The 27,640-nt window shown below is 42.0% G+C and overlaps 1 protein-coding gene and 1 long non-coding RNA gene across 3 annotated transcripts; one reads left to right on the top strand and one right to left on the bottom strand.

Moving 5' to 3' along the window:
- The first annotated feature begins 7,544 nt into the window (after positions 1 to 7,544).
- On the top strand, positions 7,545 to 27,393 carry NPHS2 (NPHS2 stomatin family member, podocin). Of its 2 annotated transcripts, XM_029231019.1 has the most exons (8): positions 7,545 to 7,818; positions 11,725 to 11,828; positions 15,327 to 15,399; positions 17,000 to 17,082; positions 19,451 to 19,654; positions 22,403 to 22,458; positions 23,790 to 23,868; positions 25,027 to 27,393. In XM_029231019.1, the coding sequence occupies exons 1-8, from the start codon at positions 7,545 to 7,547 to the stop codon at positions 25,303 to 25,305; spliced, it is 1,152 nt and encodes a 383-aa protein (XP_029086852.1). In that variant the 3' UTR covers positions 25,306 to 27,393. The 2 variants fall into 2 exon arrangements, with proteins under 2 accessions (XP_029086852.1, XP_029086853.1); XM_029231020.1 differs by lacking the exon at positions 19,451 to 19,654.
- Positions 21,444 to 25,059, bottom strand: LOC114899879. The gene is made up of 3 exons (XR_003794658.1): positions 24,914 to 25,059; positions 22,981 to 23,147; positions 21,444 to 22,422 (listed from the first exon to the last, which is right to left on the bottom strand). It is a non-coding gene; the product is annotated as an uncharacterized LOC114899879 (long non-coding RNA).
- Positions 27,394 to 27,640: the final 247 nt, after the last annotated feature.

Raw genomic sequence — 27,640 nt, forward strand, 5'->3', positions numbered from 1 at the left:
ATCAGCATTTAAGTGGAGGAAAAGACATTTCAGACACGCAGAAATTCTGAAAGTTTATCATCTCGCTAAACAACTTGAGAATGACTCCAGCAAAATGAACAATGGATTGAAAAACGACATCCCAGATTTTCATCCCCAATTATCTAAGATAATAGGTAACACCTATGGAGCACTTACTACATGCTCTTTGCATAGATTATCAAGTTTTCTTCCCGATTACTCTGAGAAAGGTACAGTTATGATCCCCACTTTAAAGAGAAGAAACTGATAGAAATGAACAAGGATATAAGAGTGATAGGCAATAAAAACAAAACTTTTGATTGAATATAGAAAGTTATTGGTGAGTAATGTAAAAAAAAAAAAAAAGGATTTTTTACAAAGATATTCTGGAGCTAAGTCCCAGATCAATAACTGCTGAGTGTCAGGGGCTGAGTCTCTTCAATAAGGAGACCCCCTTTGGAAGAGTAGCTACAACTGGAATTATCACTTGCTTGGGTTTACAATAATGCACTGTCATTCTCTGAGACCTGTCAGACTTCTGTGATGGCTAAGCTGGGAAGTAAATGGGAATGAGGTGGGAACCATCACCCTAGCATCTTTCACGCCTTTGATGGTGACACTCACCTCTGGAATTCTCCAGGTATGTGGTAATGCTTTTGATCTACTATTTTGGCACTCCACTTGGCATTTTCTTCCAGAATAGCCCTTACTCAATGAGTGAATGTGCCCATGTAGGAATTCTGTCAGTTGCTAAGATTACCTATTCCAGTTATTTACTTGGCAAGTAGGGTACTAACCACAGGATGAATTCACAGTCCCACTAGCCCTGCCCAAAGGTGAACTTGGACCAGAATTTAATTCATTTATCACCTAACCCCTCTAAGCTCAGAATGCTGACAGCAAACAGTGACGTTTGTGTTTGTTTGAAATTAGTGATAGTTACTGAAAAGTTTAGTTCCTCCTTTTCTCCAGAACAGTTATCCATAAGGGACTGCAAGACCTTTGGGGAAAGGCTGGAGAAAAGGTTTGCAGTCCTTAGGTACAGTGTTTCAGCAGCATCCTTCTTTAAGAATATTTAGGCTACACACAAGATGCTCTGGGTCTGGGATCTGATTTAGTTCTTGGAATAGGATTGACAAGTCATGTCGCTCACTCACGAGAGGCCTCTGTTCACAAAGACCAAGAATTGTTTTGTTGGTTTGTTTGCTTTTGTAGTTACACAAATCAAAAAGACTTAGTGAGTCCTTTGTTGAGTTCATTCCTTGGGATCCTACAGTTAATTACCACAACCAGAGAGCTCTGTGAGTCAGGCCAGTGTGCTTGCCATCCTGCAGCCTATTATGATGACCAGAGCCCACTTTTCTTCTGGTAATTAACTGTCTCCATCTGGTCTCCTCCCATCCCTGCTTGTATCTGGGAGTATATTTCCATTGCAGCTGCTCCTACCAGCATTCCTGCCTTAGAGAGCAGCCAGTAACGAGTTTCTGTGTTGTGTGTTTTAAGCCTCTGAAGCTTTAATATATGCCTCATGACAAGTATGAGAGAATCTTTTGAAAACACAGCAAAGGAGTAGGTGGGTTAGAAGCTCCTGATAGAACTTATACAGCATTCCTACCTCCCACAGTTTTTTAACATTATGCCCAATTTGGGGCCATGTGATGTCACCGTTCAATTCTATTTCCCACAGCAATTACTCTAAGCCTTTGCCATCCCTATTAAACTTTTTTTTTTAATTTATTTATTTTTGGCTGCGTTGGGTTTTCATTGCTGCACGCCGGCTTTTCTCTAGTTGTGGCCAGTGGGGGCTACTCTTCATTGCAGTGTGCGGGCTTCTCATTGCGGTGGCTTCTCTTGTTGCAGAGCACAGGCTCTAGGCATGCAGGCTCAGTAGCTGTGGCGCACGGGCTTAGTTGCTCCGCAGCCTGTGGGATCTTCCTGGACCAGGGCTCGTACCCGTGTCTCCTGCATTGGCAGGCGGATTCTTAACCACTGTGCCACCAGGGAAGTCCCCTATTAAACTTTTACACACTCCTGCCTCACCACTAGAAAGTGACTTTGCTCCGACTCCCAGAGACACACAGAAAGAGAAAGGGAGAGAGACAGAGAAATACTTTCAGCCATTCCTTCCTGGCCAAATCCTTGAATAAACTGTCCACACTCATTTTTTCCCACTTTTTCATCCACCATTCCCTACTCAATCCAAAGCAATCAGCCTACTACCCTGAACATCCTAAGTTAGTCTTACCAAAATCATCAATGACAAATCTTCTGACAAATCTTAAAGACTTTTCAGTCTTTTCATCTTAGATGATTTCTGCTGTTTACTCTTGGTGTCCCCTCCCTTTCTGAAAATCTCTCCTCTGTGGGTGTCTCGGATGCTGCTGCACTGAGCTTGGCACCTAGCTTTCTGCTCTTATTTCCTATTTCTCTTATTCCATTAAATGTCCATGCACACCAAGGTCTGTCCTTGGCCCTTCTCCTTTTTACTATTTCCCCTCTTCCTGAGCAAGCTTTTTCACTCTCATGGCTTCAGCTTTGTCTGACGCCTTCCAAAACACGTGTTCTTTCAAGCAACAAATATCTTTTAGTTCCCACTATGTGCCAGGCACTGTTCTAAAATATGGAACTATAAGAGCAAAACAAAGTTTCTGTTCTCCTGGACCTTACTAAGGACAAACAAAAAGCAGATAAATATATATAATATCAAGTAATGATAACTGCTCTCAAGGAAAATAAACCAGGCTAAGAGGGAGTGAGAAGGGGCTGGAGTATTTAGAAAACACTTTGTTTAACTTCTATGAGAGTGATTCTCGACTCGTGGTTCCAGAGCAACAGAATAACCTAGGAACTAGTTAGAAATACCAATTATCAGACCCCATGCCAGACTTGCTCAACCAGAACCTGGGAGGAAGCGGGTAGAAGGAACCCAGCAATATGTTTTAATAAGCCCTGCAGGTGATTTTGATGCCCTCTAACGTGAGAATCGGAGCTCCTCCTGCTTCATCTACCATGAATAGGTTACAGGTGCGGTCTAATAGACTTGATTTTTCTCAGCCCATAAGGGTAGCTTGAGGGTTCGGGGAAAAGGAGGTGCTGGGGACCCTCCAGCCAAAAGTAACCTCCACCCACACTTTTCAGAAGGCAACCAAGTGGGGTCAGCTGGCATGCCCACGGGCCTCCAGCAAGCCATTTGATACTCACAGAATTTGCTGCGGGAAGCTGGGCGCTGCCAGGTATCGACTTCTGCCCCCGGGACCGCCCCTGCGAATCCTCGGGGGAAGTTCCCGTCTGGGTGCGCACGGAGGCTGCGCAGCCGAAAGCGCGGCCCAGGGAGGGCGGGGCAGGGAGCGGGGTTCCTGCGCGGCGCGCTTCCGGCGCCTACAGCCGCTTCTGTACCTGAATTTTCATCATTATTTTGAAGTACTCGTTAGGAAAAAGTTTGACTGGATTTGAAATCCACTTGTACCATCAAAGGAAATATCAAAATTACATTTGTTGATGAAAGAAAAGATATTCAATTCTTTGTTCCACTGGTGTAAATTCTGTTGTAAAAATGGTTTTTAAAAGTTTTTAATCATTTCACAGTATATATATACACCTTAAATATGTACAATTCTTACTGCGATAAAGCTTGAAAATCAATGACTAAATAAATAAATTTAAAACAAAACTGTGGGGCTTCCCTGGCGGCGCAGTGGTTGAGAGTCCGCCTGCCGATGCAGGGTACACGGTTCGTGCCCCGGTCTGGGAAGATCCCACATGCCGCGGAGCGGCTGGGCCCGTGAGCCATGGCCGCTGAGCCTGCGGGTCCGGAGCCTGTGCTCCGCGACGGGAGAGGCCACAACAGTGAGAGGCCCGCGTACCACAAAAAAAAAAAAAAACCAAAAGACTGTGAACACGTTTCTCATCCACGGTGACAAAAATATTGAAAGCTTATCAAAAAGTCTTGATTAGGAGTTTCATGTAGGCGTTTAGATCTGACAGAAGGCCTAGTTCTTGAAGCCCATCTGAGGATCACCTGGCTACCTCTTAATATGGCTCAAACTGGGTCTCCTCTGACTCCACCCAGGTAGAATTACTTACCCCCTCCTCTGTGTCCTCGAGGTAACATGCAGATCTGTGGTTCTCAGCCCTGAGCAGTTTTGCCCCCATGGGACACCTGGCAATGTCTGGAGACACTTTTGGTCACTGCAGCTGTTGGGGAGGTGCTACTGGCATCTAGTAGTTGGTAGAGGCCAGGGATGCTGCTAAAGATCTTACAATACATAGGAAAGCCCCCTACAACAAAGAATTATCTGGTCCCAAATGTCAACAGTGCTGAAGTGGAGAGACCCTGCTGTAGGTCCTTCTGTCATAACATACACTCTATCACATCTATGTGTTTACATATCTGTTTCTTCCTGTTAGACTCTAAGTTCCTCAAGGGCATGTCTTACCTTTACACCCTCAGAGATGAGCAGTGCTAAACGTATAGTAGGTGCTCACTATGTATCTGTGGAATGAATTAATGAGAGAGGAGTCAAGTCAGTTTTATCTGCACCTAACAAGTGGACAACTGCATCTCCAGGCAAAGAAGGCCAGAACATAAAACGCTTGAGAGCAGTATAATTAGGGGAAGTGGGTCTGACAGAGATGCCTGCAGTTATGACCAACTGCTCAACCTCTAAAAGTCAAAATCTCTTAAGTCTTCTATCCCCTCACCATCCTCCCCCGCCCCTTCATAACCCCATGTGGTCACCAAATTCTGCTGATATTCTACCTCAGGAATATTTCCTGACTCTAACCCATTCCCATTGCCAAAGTCAGCTCTCATCAGCATCACCTTCCTAGACCACTGCTGTGCCCTCCTGGTTGGTTTCTCTGCCATCTACAAATTGAGAAAGTCAAATATAACTCCCTGTAATTTCTTCCAGCTTTCAAATGAGAAGATTTGCAATTTCATCTAGTGATAATGAATTCCAGTTTTTCCATTACATAAGTCATATAAATCAATATTCACTCTCTTCATTATGGATATAAAATTTCAAACCACTAAATGAGAATAAGTATATTAATTTAGAAAGCCTTGAAATCTATCATGACCTTTGTTTTAGAAACAAACTCATAGCCAGCAACTTTAATTGGTCCTCCCCCTCTCCTAGTAACTCCATTCCCACAGATGTCAGCCTCCTAAGAACCCAAACAAGGACTAAAGCGTTAAGAGTTTAAAGATGTGTACATTAATATTTTCAGCAAAGGGATGACCAACACTTTCAATTAAAAAGGAATCTAAAAGAAAACAGCGACATCATTTTAAGAGTAGATGAGGCCAGCCAGCTAGAGACTCATGCTGCTGCCTCAGCACTCCCCAGCTCCTCCACCTTCGAGATGCTGTGTTGACTTTTTTAACATGGAATGTTACACATTTTATCAGATATTGTCATTGTCATTCATAATCCCAACAGACTTGTGTTATAAGCAAGTGCTTGTGTTACTGTTATAAATGGATATAGAAAATGAAGTAGTGATGATATAACAGCAAAGGAGATGAGAACAAGTACCCAACATGGGCTCCAACACCAAGTATGGCTTTTTCTCATCAATTTTTTTCCTACAAGAAATCCCTCTATCTTATTGGGAGACAGGGTACAGCATTTTTTATTTTTTTTATTTTTATTTTTTGCGGTACGCAGGCCTCTCACTGTTGTGGCCTCTCCCATTGCGGAGCACAGGCTCTGGATGCGCAGGCCCAGTGGCCATGGCTCACGGGCCCAGCCACTCCGCGGCATGTGGGATCTTCCCGGACCGGGGCACGAACCCACGTCCCCTGCATCAGCAGGCGGACTCTCAACCACTGCGCCACCAGGGAAGCCCCCAGGGTACAGCGTTGAGAATGTCATTTGGCCAACTATTCTGCCAATTCTTGGATCAAAAATTGAGGTACAATTTTAGTTTAAGAGTTTATAGCTAGGACTCTAGATCAAATTAATTCATAGCAGAATCAAAGGCTGAGAAAAAAAAATCAATAAATGCTACAGTTTCATGCTTTTCCAAATAGAGAAATCTTTTCAGGATAAAAAAACTAATTATGTTAAATATCAACTATTAATTTTGAGTGAATACTAAATAATCATGATACTTTTCCCCCATGGGCCAAATGCAGCTTCAGAGTTTTTTTCAGTGTAGTGTTCTGGGCAGGAACTATTAATTGAGTCAGGCCCTTGAGAGGAAACATTTGTTCTCCCTATAATAATAATCAGGTTTAGAGAGTAAAAAACAAATCTATTTAAGTTACTTTATTACTAATCTTTTCATTACTTTATTCCCAGTGGCCTAGCATGGCATATATGGAAGAAAGAAATGGAATAGTTTTTCCAGAGCCAATTTGAGTTACTTCAGGTCCTCATTCTTTAATAAAACTTTTTGAGAGGAGAAAAAGCTATCACTATGTGAACTCAATAAATACTGAAAAATTTAAAGTAAGTGAACAATACAATAATGTGATCTGAGCTATCTGAGTAGAGTCATAAATCTCTACTTTGAATGGTTGTCTAGACCAACCTAGCATTCAGTGAGAAATTACTAATAGAGAATAAAAAAGAAATAGATCTATTCAATGTTTCAATTTCCTCAGATGCGGGTGGGGCAGCTACCCCAGTTTGCTGCTGGATGGAGCATGGCCAGTGAACCTTAAAAAAGCAACACTCCTGCCTTCATCAAAGAAGCATGGGAACAGAGCCTAGCCAAGGACAAAAGTGTTCCTTTCCTAAAACAGAAGTTAAATCAGATCCCTTCCCTTCTGATTCTTCAAGAAGTAACATCATCAATAGGCTTAAGCATTAATAAAAATAATAATAAATTAGTAAAAATAAAGAAATATACATAAGAGAGAGAGAAGAGGTCTGGAGAGAGAGAGAGAGAGTGAGTTCTGGGAGAATTTTCCTCTCCTTCCCCCTTTTAAAACCTAAATGTTCCCAGGAGTAGTCAGTCAACACCTTTACCAGTGAAAATCTCAGCAGAAAGAGTAGGGCCAGGATATAAAATAAATTAGGGGAAAGAGGAAAGGTAACCTTGGGAAGATCTTAAGGGGGAAGACGGGGTTGCTTGGGGAGAAGTTTCTAATTTTACCTTAAAGTTACCCTAACTGGACGACCTTTTCTTTCCTGTAAGCTCTTTAGTCTTAAGCGAGGACCACATACCCCATTCTATACGATATTTACAAATCATAAAGCAAAATGCCATCGCACCTTCAGCGGTTTGCGGGCCTCCGTAGTATTTCAGCTCAAATTTTCGTCTCTAGAAACACATTTTAAAACGCCATAAATTGGCACATGGGTTTTCACAAGAACTCAGTGTTGAAGGTGGCACCAAGTCTCAGGGGTGGCGCGCCCTGTCCACAGCCCCCCTGAGAAACAGCTGCCGGGTTTCACCCCGAGCAGAGCCCCGCCTGCCCACCTCCCAGGTCCCGCCCCCGCCCAAGGTCATTATAGTCCCCTCGGGACGCGCCCCGCATCCCTGCCAGCGACTTTGCAGGAACTGCGGTCCTGGATTCGGTCGTTCTGAGGATGGAGAAAAGGGCTCGGAGCTCCTCCAGAGAGGCCCACGGGAGGGGCAGCGGGTCCGCCCACAAAGAGAACAAGAGGGCGAAGGCCGAGAGGGGCGGCAGAGGCCGCGGGCGCCGGGACGCCGGGCCGGAGCAGACGGCCCTCGGGCGGGCAGGGAGCCCGGGTGAGCCCCGAGCGCCTGCAGCCACCGTGGTGGACGTGGATGAGGTCCGGGGCTCTGGCGAGGAGGGCACCGAGGTGGTGGCGCTGCTGGAGAGCGAGCGGCCCGAGGAAGGTACAGCGGTCAGGCTGAGGCCCAGGGAGGGGGTGCGGCCTTTCCAAGTGGTACCCAAGGGATGTCAATTAAGGTGCAATGAGGCACCGCACTGAGAGCTTCCGAGGCCAGAGCAGCCTGCTGGACCTGCTCAGCTTCCCAGGAAATGAAAGACGCGAGATAGGACCCACCAACCCCTCAGTGGTGGAGACCAAAATGCATCAGAAGAAATACAAATAACATCAGCTAAATACCGCTGTTCTCAGGGGTCAGCCATGGATGGGAGGTGGGAGGGAGTGTGATACAGGTTGGGGACCAATCAACATGGTTCAGGGCAACAATGTAGCTTATTCTCCTCTCCTCATCAGACTTTCCTAAAAGTATTTTACACTTTGCAGTGATCATACTTTCTAAAAAGTAGAGGCAGCAGAGCCAAGTAGAGAAAAGCTAGATCTCAGTTTGAATCTTAGCTAACTATTTGATCATAGTCAGGGACTTAACCATGTATCAAATGGGGACAGCAACAGTACCCACCTCAGAGGGTAATTGTGAGGATAAAATGAGATAAGACACTCGAAGCACTTATCTTGCGCAAAGCCTGGAGGGAAAGAAAAAAAACACCCTTGCAAGCTAAAAGAGGCAAGTTAGACCAAAGGGAGGGAATCACAGGGAAAGGTGTCTCTTTAGCTTCTGCAGGTGAAGCAACTCTTAGGAACAAATTTATCTGCTTCCAATCCTTTCTATAATGAGTGGAAGAAAAAACTCATTACACCTTAATTTCAGGGTGAGGGAGGTTTAAAGGAAGGTAAATAAGGAATAGTGTGTTATACTACTTTCTGCTGACTATGAAATTTTAACATCTCCTGGCTACCAGCACTGCCCTATATGCTGTAGCACTGAAAGCTATGACTTGAGAAAGATTCCAGCAATTGGGATGTAGTTTATGTTGACCATGTTAATGCTGTTTTGCCTAACTGATGCCCTTTCATGGGTCAGAAACTTCTGGTCATTAAAGGGTTATTGGATTCACTGCTACAGTAGTGCTGAGGTTAGAGGTCTGTAAGTATTGTGCTTCAGACCACACCGGTGGGGTAGGGAAGGAAGGGAGCCCCATTTTTGGAGCTCCTACTGTGTGCCAGGCACATGCTAGGTGTTTTACTGAGTATTATCATTCCCGTGTCACAGATGAGAAAAAATGCTGAGAAATTAAATAACTTGCCCAAGACCTACATGTGGGAAGTGGAGAAGCCAGCATTCCAGAATAAAACAGTCTTATTGAAAAGCCCATCCTTGCAGGGTGCTGCCCCTGATTTCTGGTCATGGTTCCAGCACTGCCACCAACTAGCTGTGGCCTTGGGCTAGTAGCTTCACCTTGTGGGCCTCAGTCTGTTCAGCTATAAAGTGACTAGAGCTTCAGGCCCCCCCAAGCAATGGATGAGCCCATTAAGGATGAGACACCCTTGCTGAGCCCTTGTCTGGGAGGTTTCTGTGGCTCCCAGAGGAAAGGGGAACAGACACATCAACATCCCCTCTCCTCCTCACTAGTACCACACTCCCACAGCCAGGCTACCTAAGATGTGGGAGAAACTAAGAGAAGCTTCATTTTACTGAAATGTTGAGGATTCTCAGACTGTCGTATCTCAAGGCGCTTCCTGCTTTAACATGTAGTGTTTCACTATTCACTTACACTAAACAAATTGGATATTCAAGGAACTCATTCTAAGAGAATAATATTTTGTGAGTAAAGCTTCAAGTTAGATTTGGGTATACATATTAGTTTTCTGTTCATATCCCTAACTATGGTATGAAGGAATTTTGAGGACTTTCTTCACTTATAAAATATAAATTTTGTTGGTATGTGCATTTATTTATTTTTACTTACCATGGTTACCACTGGCAAATGAAATATATTTATAAGCTAGTAAACATGGCAATAACACTGTTATTGCTTTTAGGGAAGAATATTGCAAAAACTAATAAGATGTTGATAGAAACACCTCTCCCAAAACTGCATCTCCCAGAGTAGGTTGCATGAGAAATAAATTCCATAGAACATGAATTTGCTTGGAGAAGACATCGCCTGGTCAAATGTTTGGGAAATACTAGGTTAAACAAAGCTAAGAATGCTTCTTTGCTGCAGGGATTCTCCTAGCTTCAATATGCCAGTGACTATTGGGAAGCTCCAGGAGTGAGATACAGTACACAATATTTCCTAAACTTGTTTGCTCCAGGAACACTTGCTTTGTGGAACACCCTGGAGGATTAGTGTTCCGTGGGACACCATTTAGGAACTGCCATACATTGGCATTTAGCACCGAATTTGGTTTTGTGCTGGTGCAGCTTGTATATCTGCCCTCTTCGAGTAATCTGCACATCAATTTGGTGATGACCTTTCCAGTTATTTTGCAAGCATGGAAATCAAATTTTCAGGCCTAATTAGTAATCCATTTCCTTCCCATCCCTTAAAAATAGACTTTTCACCATTTCTAATCTTTAGTCACCTTCTATTCCTCTATAAGATTTTTAAACTGACAAATAGTATCCCTTTGGCCAGTTTTCTATAGATTTCTACAGTTTTCTTGAGATTTCTATAACCATTACATTTAAATCATTTTCAGTATCCACTTCTCCTTCCTTCCTACATTCAACAAGTATTTATTGAGCGCCTGTATGTGTCAGGCACTATTCCAGTCCTGGGACATGGTTTAAACAAGACAAGGCCCCAAGAAGCTTATGTCCTTGAGACTGAATTTTCCCTGATACCATTTCATTTATCACCCAAGCAACCTGAATGGCCTGAACTTCAGTTCCATATCACTTTTTTATAGGCACAAATGGGCTAATATTACCCCATATAGGTGATTTTCAAAGACTGTCTAAAGATCCACACCTGAAGCCAAAGAAGGGGCTCTCATGGAGGAATTTCAGATATTGGGGCAAGTGGTAGATGGAGCTGTAATTTCAGGGAAGATGAACCTCTGGACACATATGGTTTGAACCACTTCAAATAGAAGAAACTATGCAGAGAGGGACAAAGGGTCCTGTTTTTTCTCAAAATTATACTTCTAGAGGATACTAAGGAAATATCATCTAAGTATGGCTGTGTGTATGTGTGTGTGTGTGTGTGTGTGTGTGTGTGTATGTGTGTATGCCTTTTTGGCACATGCATATAAAAGGAGCACAGCTTCTGTCCTCTAGTTGGAAATGGACAGCTCAAAAGTAAAGCCAATCGTGTCTAACAAAGTTGACAGCAATCTGCTTTTCACACTGAAAAATAAAGACTTAAATGGAACCTTTGTAATGCTAAGAGCCTTTGGAACATAAATCTATTTTGTAGCAATTTCATTGATCATGTATTTTTAAGGTACCTATTTAAGAGGGGCTCGGATAGAAAAAGTACTTTTGTAGCAGTTACCCCTAGGTAAACATGAGTTTTAAATGACAACACCAGACATGTAAAAAAACACAGTTCAGTGCTTTTATGTTTATACGTCATTTCGTTCTTATGCCAGAGATATGAGCTATTCCGCGAGACAGTTATTATCAAATAGCTATGCAATAGCGTTTCCTTGAATAGATGAGGAAACTGAGAGGTGGTGTACCTTGCTTAAGGTCATTTGGACAGAAAATGGTGGAGCCAGAACCAGAACCCAGACCTTCTGCCCAGATTCTGTGGTTGTTCCAGTGTACCCTCCACTGCCTTTCCAGGAGCCTGCTCCACCTTCCGTCTGCCCACAAAGCCCTTCACACAGACCGCGCCCCCGGCTCTGGGAACTGACCACGCTGATATACAGCTCGTTCCATTATTTCCAGCAACGTCGGCAAACTGCTCTGACCCTAATACCAAGGACCGGACTAGAGGTGCTAGTCAGTGAATATGGTGAAGTTCCAATATAATTATTCTTTTGCTTTTTTTTTTTTTTTAAGGTACCAAGTCTTCCAGTTTAGGGGCTTGTGAGTGGCTTCTTGTCCTCACATCCCTGCTCTTCGTCATTGTGACCTTCCCTTTTTCTATCTGGTTCTGCATAAAGGTGAGATTCCATGAGGACCCAATAAGTAATTTCCTGGTGCCTCTCACTGACCACACCACGTCCACTCTCATTTCTGTGTTTTGGTACATGCTGTCTGCTCTGCATTGAATGCCCTCACTCCCACTCACCTTCCAGGAGAGCTCTTACTCTTTATACCTGCTCAGAGATAACTGTGAAGCCTTTCTTGACTCCTCCAGACTGTCATTCCCTTCCTTGTGCTCTCGTGTCATCCTACTTTCACATCAATTCTAGCAATTACCACATGTATAATATTTGTGGATACACAATCTCTGCCATTAGACTGAGAGCCCCTTCAGGACAGGAGCTATGTCTAGTTCATCTACACTCTATAACACAAAGACCAGCCCAGAAGAGGTCATGATGCCTACTCCTGACACCTCCAGGAAACTTCTCAGGCAGCTTCTATAGACCACAGATGATAATTATCTTGGGCCCACAGGTGGTTACACATGGCTGTCCCTGAAGTAAATGAAGACCTGTGTCAGTTTGGGAAGCACATACCAAGATGGAATTAGAAGTGCAAGAGATTTATGGGGTGGCACTGTCTGTGAAAGATTAAGGGGAGAGAGAATAAGAGTAGGCAGGGAAAACCTTCAGAGGATGATGCAGATCTGACACCTGTGATATGAGAAGGGGAAGGAAGGATTGGACAGAGAGTGCCTCAGACTGCGGGATACCTCTAAGAAAGTCTTGGCCAGACTGAAAGGGAACTCCAGAGCAAAGTTTGCCTCATAGATGAGTCTTACAATGGGCAGAAATGGCCAAGCCCTTGTATCCCTGCCATTCTTAGTCATTGGCCGGAGCTGTCAGGGAAGAGCATGTCCTTGGCTGGAACGCTACAGATGCTGCTGGGGCTGTGGCCGATTTCACTCCCCACACAAGCTCTCCTTCCTCTTCTTCTCCTTCGTCTTTGTGAAAGGGCGTTGGATTTTGTCAAATGCCTTTTCTTCCCCCATTGAGATGATTACATGGTATTTGCCCTTTATTCTGTTAATATGGTGTATTACATTCATTGAATTTTGGATGTTAAATCAACTGTGTATTCCTAGAATAAGTCCCACTTGGTTATGATGTATAATCCTTTTTATATGTTACTGGAGTCAAGTTGCTGGTTGTTTGTTGAGGATTTTTGCATTTATATTCATGAGAGATACTGGTCTGTAATTTTCTTGTCTTGTGATATCACTGTCTTGTTTTGGTATCAGGGTAATACTGGCCTCAGAGAATGAGTTGGAAAGATTTCCCTCCTCTTCTACTATTTGGGAGAATTTGTGAAGAACTGGTATTAATTCCTCTTTAAATATTTGGCAGAATTTACCAGTGAAGCCATCTGGTCCTGGACTTCTCTTTGTGGGAAATTTTTAAACTACTAATTCAATCTTTTAATTCTGGGTCTTTTTCATTTTTCTTTTTCTTCTCGAGTCAGTTTTGATAGTTTATGACTCTGTAGGAATTTGTCCATTTCACCTGTTATCTAATTTGTTGGTATATAGTTGTTCACAATATTTTCTTTTATAATCTTTTTTATTTCTGTAAGGACAGTAGTGATGTCTCTGTCATTCCTCTTTGACTCCTGATTTCAGCAATTTGAATCTCCTCTCTCTTCTCTTGTTCAGTCTCGCTAAGTATTTGTCAATTTTGTTGATCTTGTCAAAGAACCCACTTTTGGGTCAGTTGATTTTCTCTGATGCTTTTCTATTTTCTATTGCATTTATTTCCACTCTAGTCTTTATTTTCTTCTTCCTGCTTACTTTGGGTTTACTTTGTGCTTCTATTTCCAGTACATTAAGGTAGAAAATTAGGGTATTATTTTGAGATATTTCTTCTCTTTTGTTATAGGCATTTACAGCTATAAATTTTCCTTTAAGCACTACTTTAGTTGCATCCCATATGTTTTGGTATCTTGAGGTTTTGTTTTCATTCATCTCAAAGTGTTTTTTTTTTAATAAACTTTATTTATCATTGTGTTCTGAATTTACAGCATTTTAAAAATTTATTTACTTTTTATTTTATTTATTTTTGGCTTCATTGGGTCTTTGTTGCTGCGTGCGGGCTTTCTGTAGTTGCAGCAAGCAGGGGCTACTCTTTGTTGCAGTGCACAGGCTTCTCATTGTGGTGGCTTCTCTTGTTGTGGAGCATAGGCTCTAGACACACAGGCTTCAATAGTTGTGGCTCACAGGCTTCAATATTTGTGGCTCGCAGGCTCTAGGGCGCAGGCTCAGTAGTTGTGGCACACAGGCTTAGTTGCTTCACGGCATGTGGGATCTTCCTGGACCAGGCTCGAACCCATGTCCCCTGCATTGGCAGGCGGATTCTTGACCACTGTGCCACCAGCGAAGTCCCTCAAAGTGTTTTTTAATTTCTTTTGTGATATCTTCTTTGACCTATCAGTTATTTTAGAGTGTGTGGTTTAATTTCCATATATATGTGAATTTCCCAAATTTCCTTCTGTTATCAATTTCTAATTTCATTCCATTGTAATCAGAGAATATACTTACAGTGGTTTCAATCCTTTTAAATTTATTGAGTTTTTTTTATGGCCCAGCATATGGTCTATCCTGGAGATGTTTCATGTGTGCTTGAAAGAATATCTATTCTGCTATTGTTGGGTGGAGTTATGCATAGCTATCTGTTAGGTTTAATTTGTTTATAGTGTTGTTCAAGTCTTTTCTTTCCTTGTTGACCTTCTGTCTAGTTGTTTTATCCATGATTGAAAGTGAGATAGTAAAGTCTCCAACTTTTATTATTGAATTGTCTATATCTACCTTCAGTTCTTTTGGTTTTTGTTTTATATATGTTGGAACTCTATTTTTAGGTACATATATGTTTACCATTGTTATACTTTCCTAACACATTGGCCACTTTATCATTACACAATGTCCCTCTTTATCACTAGTAACATTTTTGCGTGTTTGTTTTAAACTTCATTTTGTCTGATATCGGTATAGTCACTCCTACTCTCTTTTGGTTACTCTTTGTGTGGTATATTTTTTTCTATCTTTTTACTTTCAACCTATTTGTATATTTAAATAGAAAGTGTATCTCCTACAGACAACATATAGTTGGCTACAGGCTCTTCCTGAAGGGTGATCTGAGCACCTGCATGGCTGCCGTAAGGTCTGTAAATAGCTAATGAGTGATACATGTAAAAGCTCATAATGCATCAATCACAGCAATATACAAGATTAAATATGCTGTGACTACTTTGATTTGGTGGAACCAATTATTTTTTAGATAACCATGACTCTCTAATCAAAATTCTGTCCACAGTCTCAAAAATTTTATACTTTTTCATTGGTTTCTGAATTTTTTCATTTACTAAGTATATATTTTAGAAATGTAAGTATTAACAGAAATTTTTTCTTGGTTCTCAAAGCAAAAGATTTCTGATACCTAGGATCACTCTCACACCAGGGTCTTCTGAAGACTTCATTTTAATCTCTTGGAGTGATTCAAAAGTATTAAATTTTCCTTTAGGTTATACAGGAGTATGAGAGAGTAATTATATTCCGACTGGGACATCTGCTTCCTGGAAGAGCCAAAGGCCCTGGTAAGAATGATCTTTTTTAGCCCCCCAGAGACTTGCCAATTTCTTCAATCCATGCATGTTTGTAATACAGCCCTCAGATTACATGAAGTAACTTGATTCATGATATCTTCATTTTTCAATCTGTTACTTGTAACACAGGTTATTAAGAAATTCTTCAGAGAGCATTACTACCAGGTCACAGTGACCAAGAGAGAGAGTGGATGCAAAAAACTGAATGCCAGGGCCAGGCTGGCTGGAGTAGCAAGTAGGCTAGGACCTAAGACCAGGCACTGGTTTGAGTAGAACATGTAAGTGGTCTGAGTCCTGTGAATTCTCAGAGCAAAACTGAGCTAGTTCAGGATCCAGGGAATCAGAACACACCAGGCTAGATAGGCAAAGTTCAGCATCCAAGTAACAAATTGGCCTTCAGTTCATGGAAATTTAAGAAACATAGATTAAGCACTTCCCGTGTTTCATTGTTTAACTACAAAGGATATGAAGATGGATGAATTAGACATGGTCTCTAGTCTCTAGGACCTTAAAGTCTTACAGAGTTTGTATCCAGAAGTCCAAGCTGATTATGGGGCACAGATAGAAGTATCGTTAGTCTGAAAAGTCTAATAGTTGGGGTTTGAAGAGCTAATCCAGGAAGACATGAGAAGAAGCAAAGTCCCACTGTGCACAGATTGGAAAGGGTCCAAGTTCCAAGCCAGCTCTACAGAAACAGATAGAGAATAGACACCAGACTAGGAGACACAAATCAGTTTGAAGATTCAGAGCCAACAGATTGGTTCACACAAAAATAGAACCAGACCCTGTAGTTCCAGAACAGGGACTGCCTTGTTCTGGTTCTAGTTTTTGGTATCCTTCTCGATTGGGTCTGAGAAGGGCTAGTAGCTGGGTGGCTCCTCAGGGAGATCATGGGTGCTTGAGGTACTGCTGATTCCAACAAAGCTTTGGCTCTTGTACAAGCCTACAGTGTCTGATGGTCTCTCAGAAAATCTCAATAAATCAATCTAAAATATTGATTGCACATTGACCCTATACATTATATTGGGTGGGTGAGGACTAACTAGCCAACCAGAAGGCTGGTATCATGATGTTGCTATTCTGATTCCTTTGGGGCTCACATTTTAAGAAATACCACATGGAGGTTGCTGGCTCTAAAGTTCTTACACACATGGATTCAAGAAATAGTTTTACAGAGCACCTAAAAGGCACTAAGACTAACAGGAATGCATAAGATGCTCTCGTTATAGAGTTTAAATCTAGTGAAGGAGACAGATGTGTAACCCAATATCTGGACAGGTCAGCACCATGACCAAGGTGACCATATAGCCCATTTTGCTAGGGATAATCCCTGTTTATGCCTGTTATCCTGGTGTAAGTCATAATAGTGCTCTCTTTTCACCCTCAAAAGTGCCCCAGCTTGAACAACAAATTATTTGGTAGCCTTAGTAACAACAAACACACCATGGGTGGAGGTGGGATATGGGGAGGTCTATGGGCAGTTGGAGGCTAAGAAAAGCAATGCAACATGCAACTTGACGCCAAAAGAGTGAACCCCAAATGGCCTCCATGCTGGCCATTCACCTGTCACTTCCCCTGCCCCCTCTTCTAGGCCTTTTCTTCTTTTTGCCCTGCCTGGATACCTACCACAAGGTTGACCTTCGCCTCCAAACCTTGGAGATACCCTTTCATGAGGTAAGCCAAGTGGTGGATTTTGCTTTCTTTCTACATTTTCCCTGGCCAAGCTACCACTTCTGGCCCAGAGGAAAATGACTATTTTTGCTCAAAAGTAGAAAAGAAAAAGAGATATGGGCTACATCAAAATTTAAAACTCCTTTACAACAAAGGACACAATCAACAAAATGAAAAGGCAACTTACAGAATGGGAAAAAAACTGCAAATACTATATCTGATAAGAGGTTAATATCCAGAATATATAAAATCTTATAACTCAACAACAAGAAAGCAAACAATCCAATTAAAAATGGACAAAGGCCTTTGTGATGGTTAATTTTATGTGTCAACCTGGCTAAGCCATGGTACCCAAATATTTGGTCAAATACATCTAGATGTTGCTGTTAAGGTATTTTTTTAGATAAGATTAATATTTAAATCAGATGACTTTGAGTAAAGCAGATTGTCCTCCATATATGGTAGATAGTATATATACTTGACTCGAATAGACATTTCAATACAGACTTGAATAGACATTTCTCCAAAGCAGATATACAAATGGCCAAAAAACACATGAAAAGATGCTCCACATCACTAATCATCAGAGAAATGCAAATCAAAAACACAGTGAGATACCACCTCACATCTATCAGGATGGCTCTTATTAAGAAAAAAACAGAAACTAATAAGTGTTGGCAAAGATGTAGAGAAATTGGAACCCTTGTATACTGTAGGTGGGAAGGTAAAATGGTGCAGCTACTGTAGAAAACAGTATGACAGTTCCTCAAAAAATTAAAAATAGAATTACCATATAATCCACCAATTCTACTTTTGGGTATAAACGCCAAAGAATTGAAAGCAGGGTACTGAAGAGATGTTTGTATACCTATGTTCATAGCATCATTTTTCTTCACAATGGCCAAAAGGTGGAAGCAATCCACATGCCCGCTGATGGCTGAATAGATAAACAAAATGTATATGCCAACAATGGAATAATAATCAGCCTTAAAAAGGAAAGAAATTCCGGCATATACTACAACATGGCTGAACCTTGAGAAAAGTATGCCAAGTGAAATAAGCCAGTCACAAAAAGACAAATACTGTATGATTCCATTTATATGAGGAACATAGAGTAGTGAAATTCAGAGCAACAGAAAGTGAATGATGGTTGTGGGGACTGCCAGGAGGAGAGAATGGGGAATTGTTCACCAGTTTTCAGTTTTGCAAGATGTAAAGAGTTCTGGACACTGGTTGCCCAACAATGTGAATGTACTTAACACTACTGAATTGTGCACTTAAAAATGGTTAAGATGGTGAATTTGATGTTTTGTGTATTTTACCACAATTAAAAGTTAAATGTAGAGATAACATCTAGACTTTCCTGTTACTGATTCAGATTTATAAGCCTTTCCTAAACTCTCTCCCACTTTCAGTCTGAGGTTCTTTCTCATTCTTTCTTTTGGTAAATGGAAATGTGAATAAAAATAATATACTTTTAAAAGGCTTATTTTATATAATAAAATATAAAAAGGAGTAAAACTTATACCTAACCCTATCACCCATAGAGCTGATATTTTAGAATGTATCCTTTCAGACTTTTCTATATATGTGGTTGTAGTTTCAGACATATATATGTGTGTGCATTTGTTTGTATATATATATATATCACACCATACATACTATTTTGCAACATGTCTTTTTTCACTCAACAATCTATTGTTATCACCTTTTCATATATTACCTATGTTTCTACCTCTTTGTTTTAAACAGACACACAGCATTTCATTGTATGGATTTTACTCAACTAATTGAGTAATTGGAATTTACTCAACTAATTCCCTATTGTTGATATTATTTCTACTTTTTTATTACAATAAGCAATACTATGAATCATATCCTTGCAGCTAAACCCTTGAAATATATCCTTGTGATTAATGTCTAAAAATGGAAATGTTGTGCACATACATCTTTTAGGGCTTTTGATATGTATCACCAAACTGCCCTCTAAATGCACACTCAATACATTTGAGCGCTTGTTTCCCAGAACATGTTGCTCTTTTAGGAGATTTTTTTGGCATCGGTTTTAAAAGACTTGATATACAATCAACTGAGTGTTTTCATGTAAGAAAATTATTCCTGATTTTTTTTTTTTACAAAAGGATTTACAACAAGATTCCTTTAAATTGTGAGTTCTTTAGTGTATTTAATACAAACTCCATAATTTAAAAAAAACACGTCTATTTTGATTAAAGGGCGAGCCTACTACTCTTTCTTCTTACCATCATCTTATGCTGAGAAAATACCCTTTGAACATATTTAGCTCCTCTATCTTCATGTGGGAAAGGAACCCAAGAATCAGGGTTGTCATCCAAATTTTTTTTCTGCCTAGGTTGTAACCAAAGACATGTTTGTAATGGAGATAGATGCCATCTGCTACTACCGAATGGAAAATGCCTCTCTTCTCCTAAGCAGTCTTGCTCATGTGTCCAAAGCGGTCCAATTCCTTGTGCAGACCACCATGAAGCGTCTCCTAGCACATCGATCCCTCACTGAAATTCTTCTAGAGAGGAAGAGCATTGCACAAGATGTAAAGGTACTTAGATGAATTTAACACCAAGTATGCTGAAGTATCCCTTTATCTTTTATTCCTTTCTTCATTGGCCATTTACTGAATCTTCCATGTGCCATGCATTCAAAGGTACCGTCCTGTAAGGAGCTGACAGTTAAGAGGTTGCCAAATTGACCCTGAGCCAATCACAGTCTCCAACCTGTGCTGATTAGTCAGTCATTGCCACAGTTTTTGTTCTCAAAACAAAAAGTGGCTTTAGACTCATTGTAAAGTGCCCACATAGCACAAGGTGGTGGGGGTGGCAGCTGGCAGGGGTGGTGGGGCTGGATAGGGTGGGTTGGTGGGACACAGAGATGATAAGGAATGCATCTTGGGACCTTACAGTCTAGTTGGGGAAACAAGCAAAGTTAGATAATGATAAGTTCAAATAAGACTTTCAGATGAAAAGAGGTAAGATGTCACAGACCCTTATGTGATTCATTACCCAATCCATCACCTAGATTTGATTGAGTTGGAATGATAGGAGGGAGAGAAAAGCAAGAGCTGCCTCACAAGCAGCAGCGTCTAGGCCGCAGGCAGCAAGCTCAGCGACCTTGCCCACAACCAGGGTAGGCATCTTCACTTCTTACCAAGACAAGTTGGCAAAGGTATTCAGAAGAGAGACGAGAACAAAGCAGCATTCTAGGCAGCTGGCCAGTCGGGTGGCAATTACCACCAGTGACGGAGCCTGTCATTGAGGCCATGAGGCACCCAAGCCCAGAACTGAGTTCGGAGGCTATGACTCGAGTCTGGCTGAAGGAAGACCTCAGTAGAAGGAACTAAGGATCGAAGGCATTGATAATGATTGTGCCTGATGGGGCCTGAGCAGACACAGCTGAGAAAATGAAGTATCCAAATGTTCGTGACATGTCCAATTCATCACTGATAAAACTGGGACTAGCATCCTAGTGGAAAAAGGAAGAATTCAGGAAATAAGAGAAGCTGAAGGGAGAAGAAGTTACAACAAGTAGACACAGGGGAGTTTCTGCTCTGGAATTTAAAAACCACTCACGTTGCTCCCCTCTGCCCTCCCTTCAGCCTCTCTTCCTGTTCATCCCTCCCCTCCAAAGGATAAAGTATAAGGTCCAGACACAACATTCAAACTTGCCCTTGTTATGTTGAATTACAATTTATGCATTTACACATTTTTCTTCCCATACCATGAACTCCATAACGTCAGGGGTCATATTTTATTCCTCTTTTGTCCTCAGTACCTGGCATGGGGCTGTTACACAGCAGCCAGATACTGGGTTTTTGGATGAGTGGATAAATGACCCAACTGTTGTAGCCTCACCTCTTGCTGTCCTTCCCCCAGTGTATCTAATCCTCCAGCGGACTTAGTGTTTCTCCAGTGTTCAGTGTGTCTATGCTTCCATGCCTGCTCTTAGGCTGTTCCTCTGTACCAAATATTTCCCTTTTCCCTACAGGCAAAATCATATTGTTCTTTAAGATGTCACCTCCTCTATGAAGTCTTTTTCAACATTCCTTCCTCCCATCAACCCCCTAAATTAGTCTTATCGGGGTTCCCAATGCACTAACTATTTATCTAGCCACCAAGAAGTCATCAGAAATAAGTTAAAAAGGAAAAAGAGTATGGCCCGCATATTGCTCCATGCCCTGCCCCCCTTTCCAGAACACACAATTCATTTTCTTCCCACTCCTGGGATGGGGAGGTGGGGAAGATGCATGCCACCAACAGGAAGTGAAAGCACCTGTAAATGAATATTATATGGAAGAGAATATCATATGAGAGAGAGACTAAAGATTTTGGTTCTCTAATAAATGCATTTTAGAACAAATTTAACAAATATACCATCTCTATTATTTCCTATTGCTTCTGTAACAAATTACCACAAACTTGATGGCCTAAACCACCACCGATTTAACCTTACAGTTTTTTAAAAAAATATCTATCTATTTATTTATTTATTGGCTGCGTCGGGTCTTAGTAGCGGTGCGCAGGCTCTTGGTTGTGGCGCACGGGCTTAGTTGCCCTGCAGCACGTGGGATCCTAGTACTCTGACCAGGGATCGAACCCGCGTTCCCTGCATTGGAAGGCGGATTCACTACCACTGGACCACCAGGGAAGTCCCAACCTTACAGTTTTGAAGGCCAGAAGTCCAAAAGAAGTTTTACTGGGCCAGAGTCAAGGTGTCAGTCAGCAGGACTGGTTCCTTCTGGAGGTTTTGAGAGGAGAATTCATTTCCTTGCCTTTTTCAGCTTCAGGTGGCCACCTGCATTCTTTAGATCATGGCCCCTTCCTCCATCTTAAAAGCACAGCACTCCAACCTCTGCTTCCATCATCACACCACCTTCTCCTCTTCTGAAGCCAGATGTCCCTCCACTTCCCTCTTATAAGGACACTTGCAGTGGCTTTTAGGGCCCACCAGCAAGATCCAGGATAAACTCCCCATTTTAACAGCCTGGAACTTAATTGCATCTGCAAAGTCTCTTTCGGGGTAACACTCACAGGTTCCAGGGATTAGGGCATGGATGTCTTTAGGAGCCATTAGTCAGCCTACCACACCATCTTTAATTCCACAAATATCTGTTGAGTGGCACTGTGCAAATTAAACAACTTTTGCAAGGCCCTATAATGTTAAAAAAAACAGGGAAGTACATAATGTCCTTTCAGAAGAAATGTGCTTTCTCAGTGCAACGGCCATCGGTGCATAGGGGTGCTCTCCTCCCACCCGGAGGTTCTTACTGACATCTAAACTCTTCCTTCCACAGGTTGCCTTGGATGCAGTGACCTGTATTTGGGGAATCAAAGTGGAGAGAACAGAAATGTGGGTAGGAAATTAACCAGGAAGAACAATATGATAAAGGGAGATATTTTGGTTTTATTTAAAAACTTCTATTTGAAAAACTGTTTTCATTGAATGAGTACTGTAGCCATATTAGCATGAATTTGGAAGAAAGAAAAAAATTTACCTATTATCTCATAGCCACAACATAACAACTGTAACATCTGGGCAAATTACTTTCATATTTCTATGGATTTAAACATTTTTTAAAGATGAAATTCACATAACGTAAAACTCACCATTTTTAACCATTTTAAATTACAACTCAGTGGTTTTTAGTATATTCACAACCACCACTACCATCTAATTTCAGAATATTTTTATCATCTCCAAAAGAAAGTCTGCATCCACTAAGCAGGAATTCTTCATTGCCTCCTCAACCCCTAGCCCCTGACAAGCACTAATCTACTCTCTGTCTCTCTGGATTTGGCTATTCCAGGAATTTAATATAAATATTATAATCACACAATCCGTGGCCTTTTCAGTCTGGCTTCCTTCACTTACCTTAATGTTTTCAGCATCCAACCATGGTGTAGCATGAATCGGTACTTCATTCCTTTCTATGGTCGAATACTGTTCTATTTTCAGCTGGCTAGACCACATTTTGTTTATCTACTCATCAGTTGATGGACATCTGGATTGTTTCCACTTTGGGACCATTATGAATCATGCTGCAATGAACATTCATGTGCAAGTTTTCGTGTGAACATGTTTTCACTTCCCTTGGGTATATACCTAGGGGTGGAATTACTGGATCATATGGTAACTCCATATTTAACTTTCTGAGGAACTGCCCATTTTTCTATCTATGTATTTTTTTATAGTTACAATCAGGGGGAAAATACAATTTTGTATCTTTCATGCAATACGTTAAGTATTGTTCTCATTTGGTCAGTTCTACCCTTTTCAAAATCAGTTCTCTTTTATAAACTTAGATGACTTCCCTCATTATTAATAGTACGGCTCTTCAAGGCTGTTCTTCATTATTGAAATTTAACAGCCGGGATTTAGATTAAACTTTAAGTGGGAAAATGTTCGTAGTATATCAACACAAAATTTGTTTCACTTGTAAAGAGAAAACCGTAACTCTACTATAGCATCAATGATAAGAAAAATCAGCATTTGAGGCACTGCCCTGAAGCTGCTCTTCCCTGCCCACTGTCTGCGCAGAGGTCGGGGGCCACACACGCTGCTAAATCAGAATTCGCTGTGCGTCATGAAATGACAGCAGAGAAGGTGGCAGGTCTGTACGAAAGCCCCGGCTGCTAAAAGCAGTGCTGCACACCTACCTACCCATGCCCTTTCTCTTTCAGTAAGGATGTGAGGTTGCCAGCCGGGCTGCAGCACTCGCTGGCGGTGGAGGCCGAAGCACAGAGACAGGCCAAAGTGCGGGTGAGCCAGCCCTGAGCAGGCCGTCCTCCTGCACAGCTGCTCCTTGAGGATCACCAGAGAATCCAAAAGAAGGCCTCCTCATGGAGAACATTTCCCCTTCGCTCCTCACCTATTCATCCAGGCGCTGGGGGGAATCTGGCTTGTGCCCACACCACTCTATTAAAATTGCTCTCCTCAAGTGTGTTAACAGCCTCCTAACTGACCAACGTAAGGTCTCTTTTCCTGTTACTCCCTCTCTCTGAAGTTATTAGTAACAGTGACCTTCTCCTCCTTGAATCTTGCCTTCTCCCTCTCCCTAAAGGCATCTCCCCACGCTCCATCCCTCTTCTCTAGCACTGGCATCTTTCCCTGGGTAATAGCAGTCACCTGTCACCTCTAGGTTAATGACACCCCGACCTGTATCCCTAGCTCTGCACAAGCTCTGGAGGGACAACCATGATCAGGGCCCAGGGCCCAATTCCCTCCACGCCAGAGCTGAGAGAAGGCTGTGCTACTCATGGCCTCTACTCAGGCGTGCCAGGGAGAAGATGTGGCTGCCGGCAGCTCCTGAGGATTGAGGTGTGGGCGGGAAGGGTGTTGGGAAGAGAAAATGAGGACTGGAGGGGAGGTGGATTTCCCTTAAAGAACAGAACGTACGTAAAGAAAAACCCCTAACTATGTAAGAGGGTGGATAACTTTGGAGCTTTGATGGAGGAAGAAGGCAGTCCTCTGGGCAGAGTTGCTTCTAGATCTCTGAGTCCAGTGCCCTTTGCCCACTTTAAGGTGACAGTTGGGTGGTGAGCTTCATGCTTTCTCTTCTGAAATGCTAACCTGAGCTGGGAGTCATTCTTTCAGGATTCCATGTCTTTGCCTGGAATGCTGGCCAACCTTTCCTCTAAATGGCAAAATCCTACTACTCTTCCAAGGCCCACCAGACATAGTAACTCCCCTAACACTTCCTCTATACTTGTCATGGCCCTTAAAAACTTCTACCCTAAATTACAATTAACAGTGTAATCTCCCTGCCTAAATCAAGATCCTTAAGAACAAAAGATAGTCTGCTCACCTGTCACACAGTAGATACCAGTGCTTGTTTGTTGAGTCACACTAAGTAGGATTAAAACCTTCATGGAGTGAAGAAGAAAAATCACTTTGCTTTTCTTCACATCCCCTGTCTAGATGATCGCTGCGGAAGGGGAGAAGGCTGCGTCCGAGTCCCTGAGGATGGCAGCCGAGATTCTATCGGGCACTCCAGCTGCTGTTCAGCTTCGGTACCTCCACACCCTGCAATCCTTGTCCACAGAGAAGCCTTCCACAGTGGTTTTACCTTTGCCATTTGACTTGCTAAATTTCCTGTCTTCTCCAAGCAGTAGAACTCAAGGAAGCATCCCTTTACCAAATCCTTCCAAACCTGTTGAGCCACTGAACCCTAAAAAGAAAGACTCTCCCATGTTATAGGAGGAAACAAGGATAATGTGACTGCAAGGAAGGCTGCCATATAACAGCTACAGCCCTAAGCAAGGCCCCCTGTCCTCACTTCCTGCCCTTTGGTTGCCATGTGGAATGCCCTTGGAATGTATGAAGTCACAATGCAGCAACACACGAGAAGACAGTGAAATCATGTAATGACAGAGAAGCCATATAACATGCTTAGGTGGATCATCTAACCAGAGTAATTATGGGAAAGAGCTTTAGCCAGCATTCTACTTTGGAAAGAATTTTGAGTCTATATGTTGCTAAATTTTGACTTCTGAAGATGTAGTTCAAACGTCCTTTTCGCTGTATGCCCTCTGGCCCCTTTGGCAAGGTCTTTGTTGCTCCCACAGCCCTTTCTACATGTCCCTGTCATTATGCTTATCACACTCTGTTGTAATCTTGAGATGCAGGCTTCTCTCCAACTCTCCACGCAAGTGACACTTCCGTGTTTCTGAGTGAATGAAAGAAAAAGAGATGTACTTGGGCTGGATATAAAATTTACATCTAATTAAAGAACTTAAAAGGAATTATTTTTATAGAGACTCTTCTTTTAAAATAGAGAAATAAAAGGACAAAAACATTTATCTGGTACATGTGGCTTAAAATCTGAGGAAGCATCACGATAAATATGGGGCTGATGTATTTTCAGGGTTGGCCCATACCCATCCCAGTGTACTGGTTTATTGGAGTTAAGGTGGCATCAAGGGTTGCTGGTCACTTTTCACCCCCACATGGATGGTTCCTGATTTCAGGTTGGCAAATGTTGGCAAGAGCAATGAAGGAGGAGGTAGGGCAATGCTGGTTCAGGCATAACCAGAGGCAGGAAGAGAACAATAAGTGAATGCCAGGGTAGTAATGCAACAATGGCCTTTATGACCCTTAATAATTCCTTATAGCAAGGTTCTTTTTGTCAAAGGCAGATTTGCCTATATATCTGAGTGTCTGTGGTATCACCCATTGGTTGGTCTCCTCTGATGTCTGTCTCTAGTCAACATTTAAATTGCTCATTACGTTGCAGAGGCACCTTCCAGATCTGCTTGAGTAATCTATGGTATCTTTAGGTACTTCCCAGCTGTTAAGGTAGGAGGGCTTAATAGGAAAGAATAATGGGGATAAGCTGCTATGAAACTGTGTGCTAGGTGAAAGGGTATAATGAATAGTCAAAGGCAAATTCTTCACAGACCAGTTAGGTGAGTTGATAGTGTTGTCCACAAGGTCCTAGCAGTAGAAATCTTCTCTTGAGACCCAGGTGCTGTATTCCAACTGGTTACTGATTTTGAAATGATAGGTAGAGGACAAACTGAACAGTATAATCCAAATCTAGGATACACACTAGGGATACATACAGTTTTTCGCTGGAAATTTACTTTAACATTAACAGAGTGGCAGTGTCTGAGTCAGTTCAGGCTGCTATAACAGAATTCCATAGACTGGGTGGTTTATAAACCACAGAAATTTATTTCTTACAGTTCTGGAGCCTGGAAAGTATAAGATCAAGATGCCAGCAGATTTGGCATCTTGTGAGGGCTCACTTCCTGGTTCACAGCCAGCCGTCTTCTCACTATATCCTCACATGGCATAAGGGGGAAGAGAGTTCTTGGGGGTCTCTTTTATAAAGGCACTAGCCCCATTCATGAAGGCTCCACCATCATGACCTAATCACCTACCAAACACTAATACCATCAGCTCCTAATACCTACCTCCTAATACCATCACACTGAAGGTTAGGATTTCAACATATGAATTTGGGGGGTGGGGTGGGGGGAGGACACAAACATCCAGTCTATTGCAGGCTGTAAGCTGATAAAAGAGATAACATATTCTAACTTGGTATTGGAGTACACCACAACAAAACAACATGGTTGTAAGAGTGGAACGAGTCTATGACAATGGTATTCCAGGGCATTTGGGGATTGACAGTGACTCTGGTCTAGACCTGCATTTATTGCGCAGGCATGGGACTTAAGGGCTGGTGTACTGCAGGTTGTTGGACTCCAAATCACCAGAAAGAGGTCATCCTTTTTTACAGAACTAGAACAAATAATCCTAAAATTTACATGGAACCACAAAAGACCCAGAATTGCCAAAGCAACCCTGAGAAAAAAGAACAATGCTGGTGGCATAACCCTCCCAGACTTCAGACTATACTATCAAGCTCCAGTAATCAAAACAGTGTGGTACTGACACAAAAATAGACACATAGATCAATGGAACAGGATAGAAAGCCCAGAAATAAACCCATGCACCTATGGTCAATTAACCTTCAACAAGAGAGGCAAGAATATACAATGGGGAAAAGACAGTCTCTTCAACAAGT

The sequence above is a fragment of the Monodon monoceros genome, unplaced genomic scaffold (assembly GCF_005190385.1).
Source record: "Monodon monoceros isolate NGI ecotype Baffin Bay Population unplaced genomic scaffold, NGI_Narwhal_1 Super_Scaffold_18, whole genome shotgun sequence".
Lineage (NCBI taxonomy): Eukaryota > Metazoa > Chordata > Mammalia > Artiodactyla > Monodontidae > Monodon > Monodon monoceros.

Bases quoted from the DNA above. Each gene is read 5' to 3' on its own strand.
- NPHS2 (XM_029231019.1), top strand. From the start codon at position 7,545: ATGGAGAAAAGGGCTCGGAGCTCCTCCAGAGAGGCCCACGGGAGGGGC. The intron at 19,655-22,402 runs GTACTTAGATGA...TTCCTTCCACAG, and splicing joins GCATTGCACAAGATGTAAAG to GTTGCCTTGGATGCAGTGAC. The intron at 23,869-25,026 runs GTGAGCCAGCCC...TCCCCTGTCTAG, and splicing joins AGAGACAGGCCAAAGTGCGG to ATGATCGCTGCGGAAGGGGA.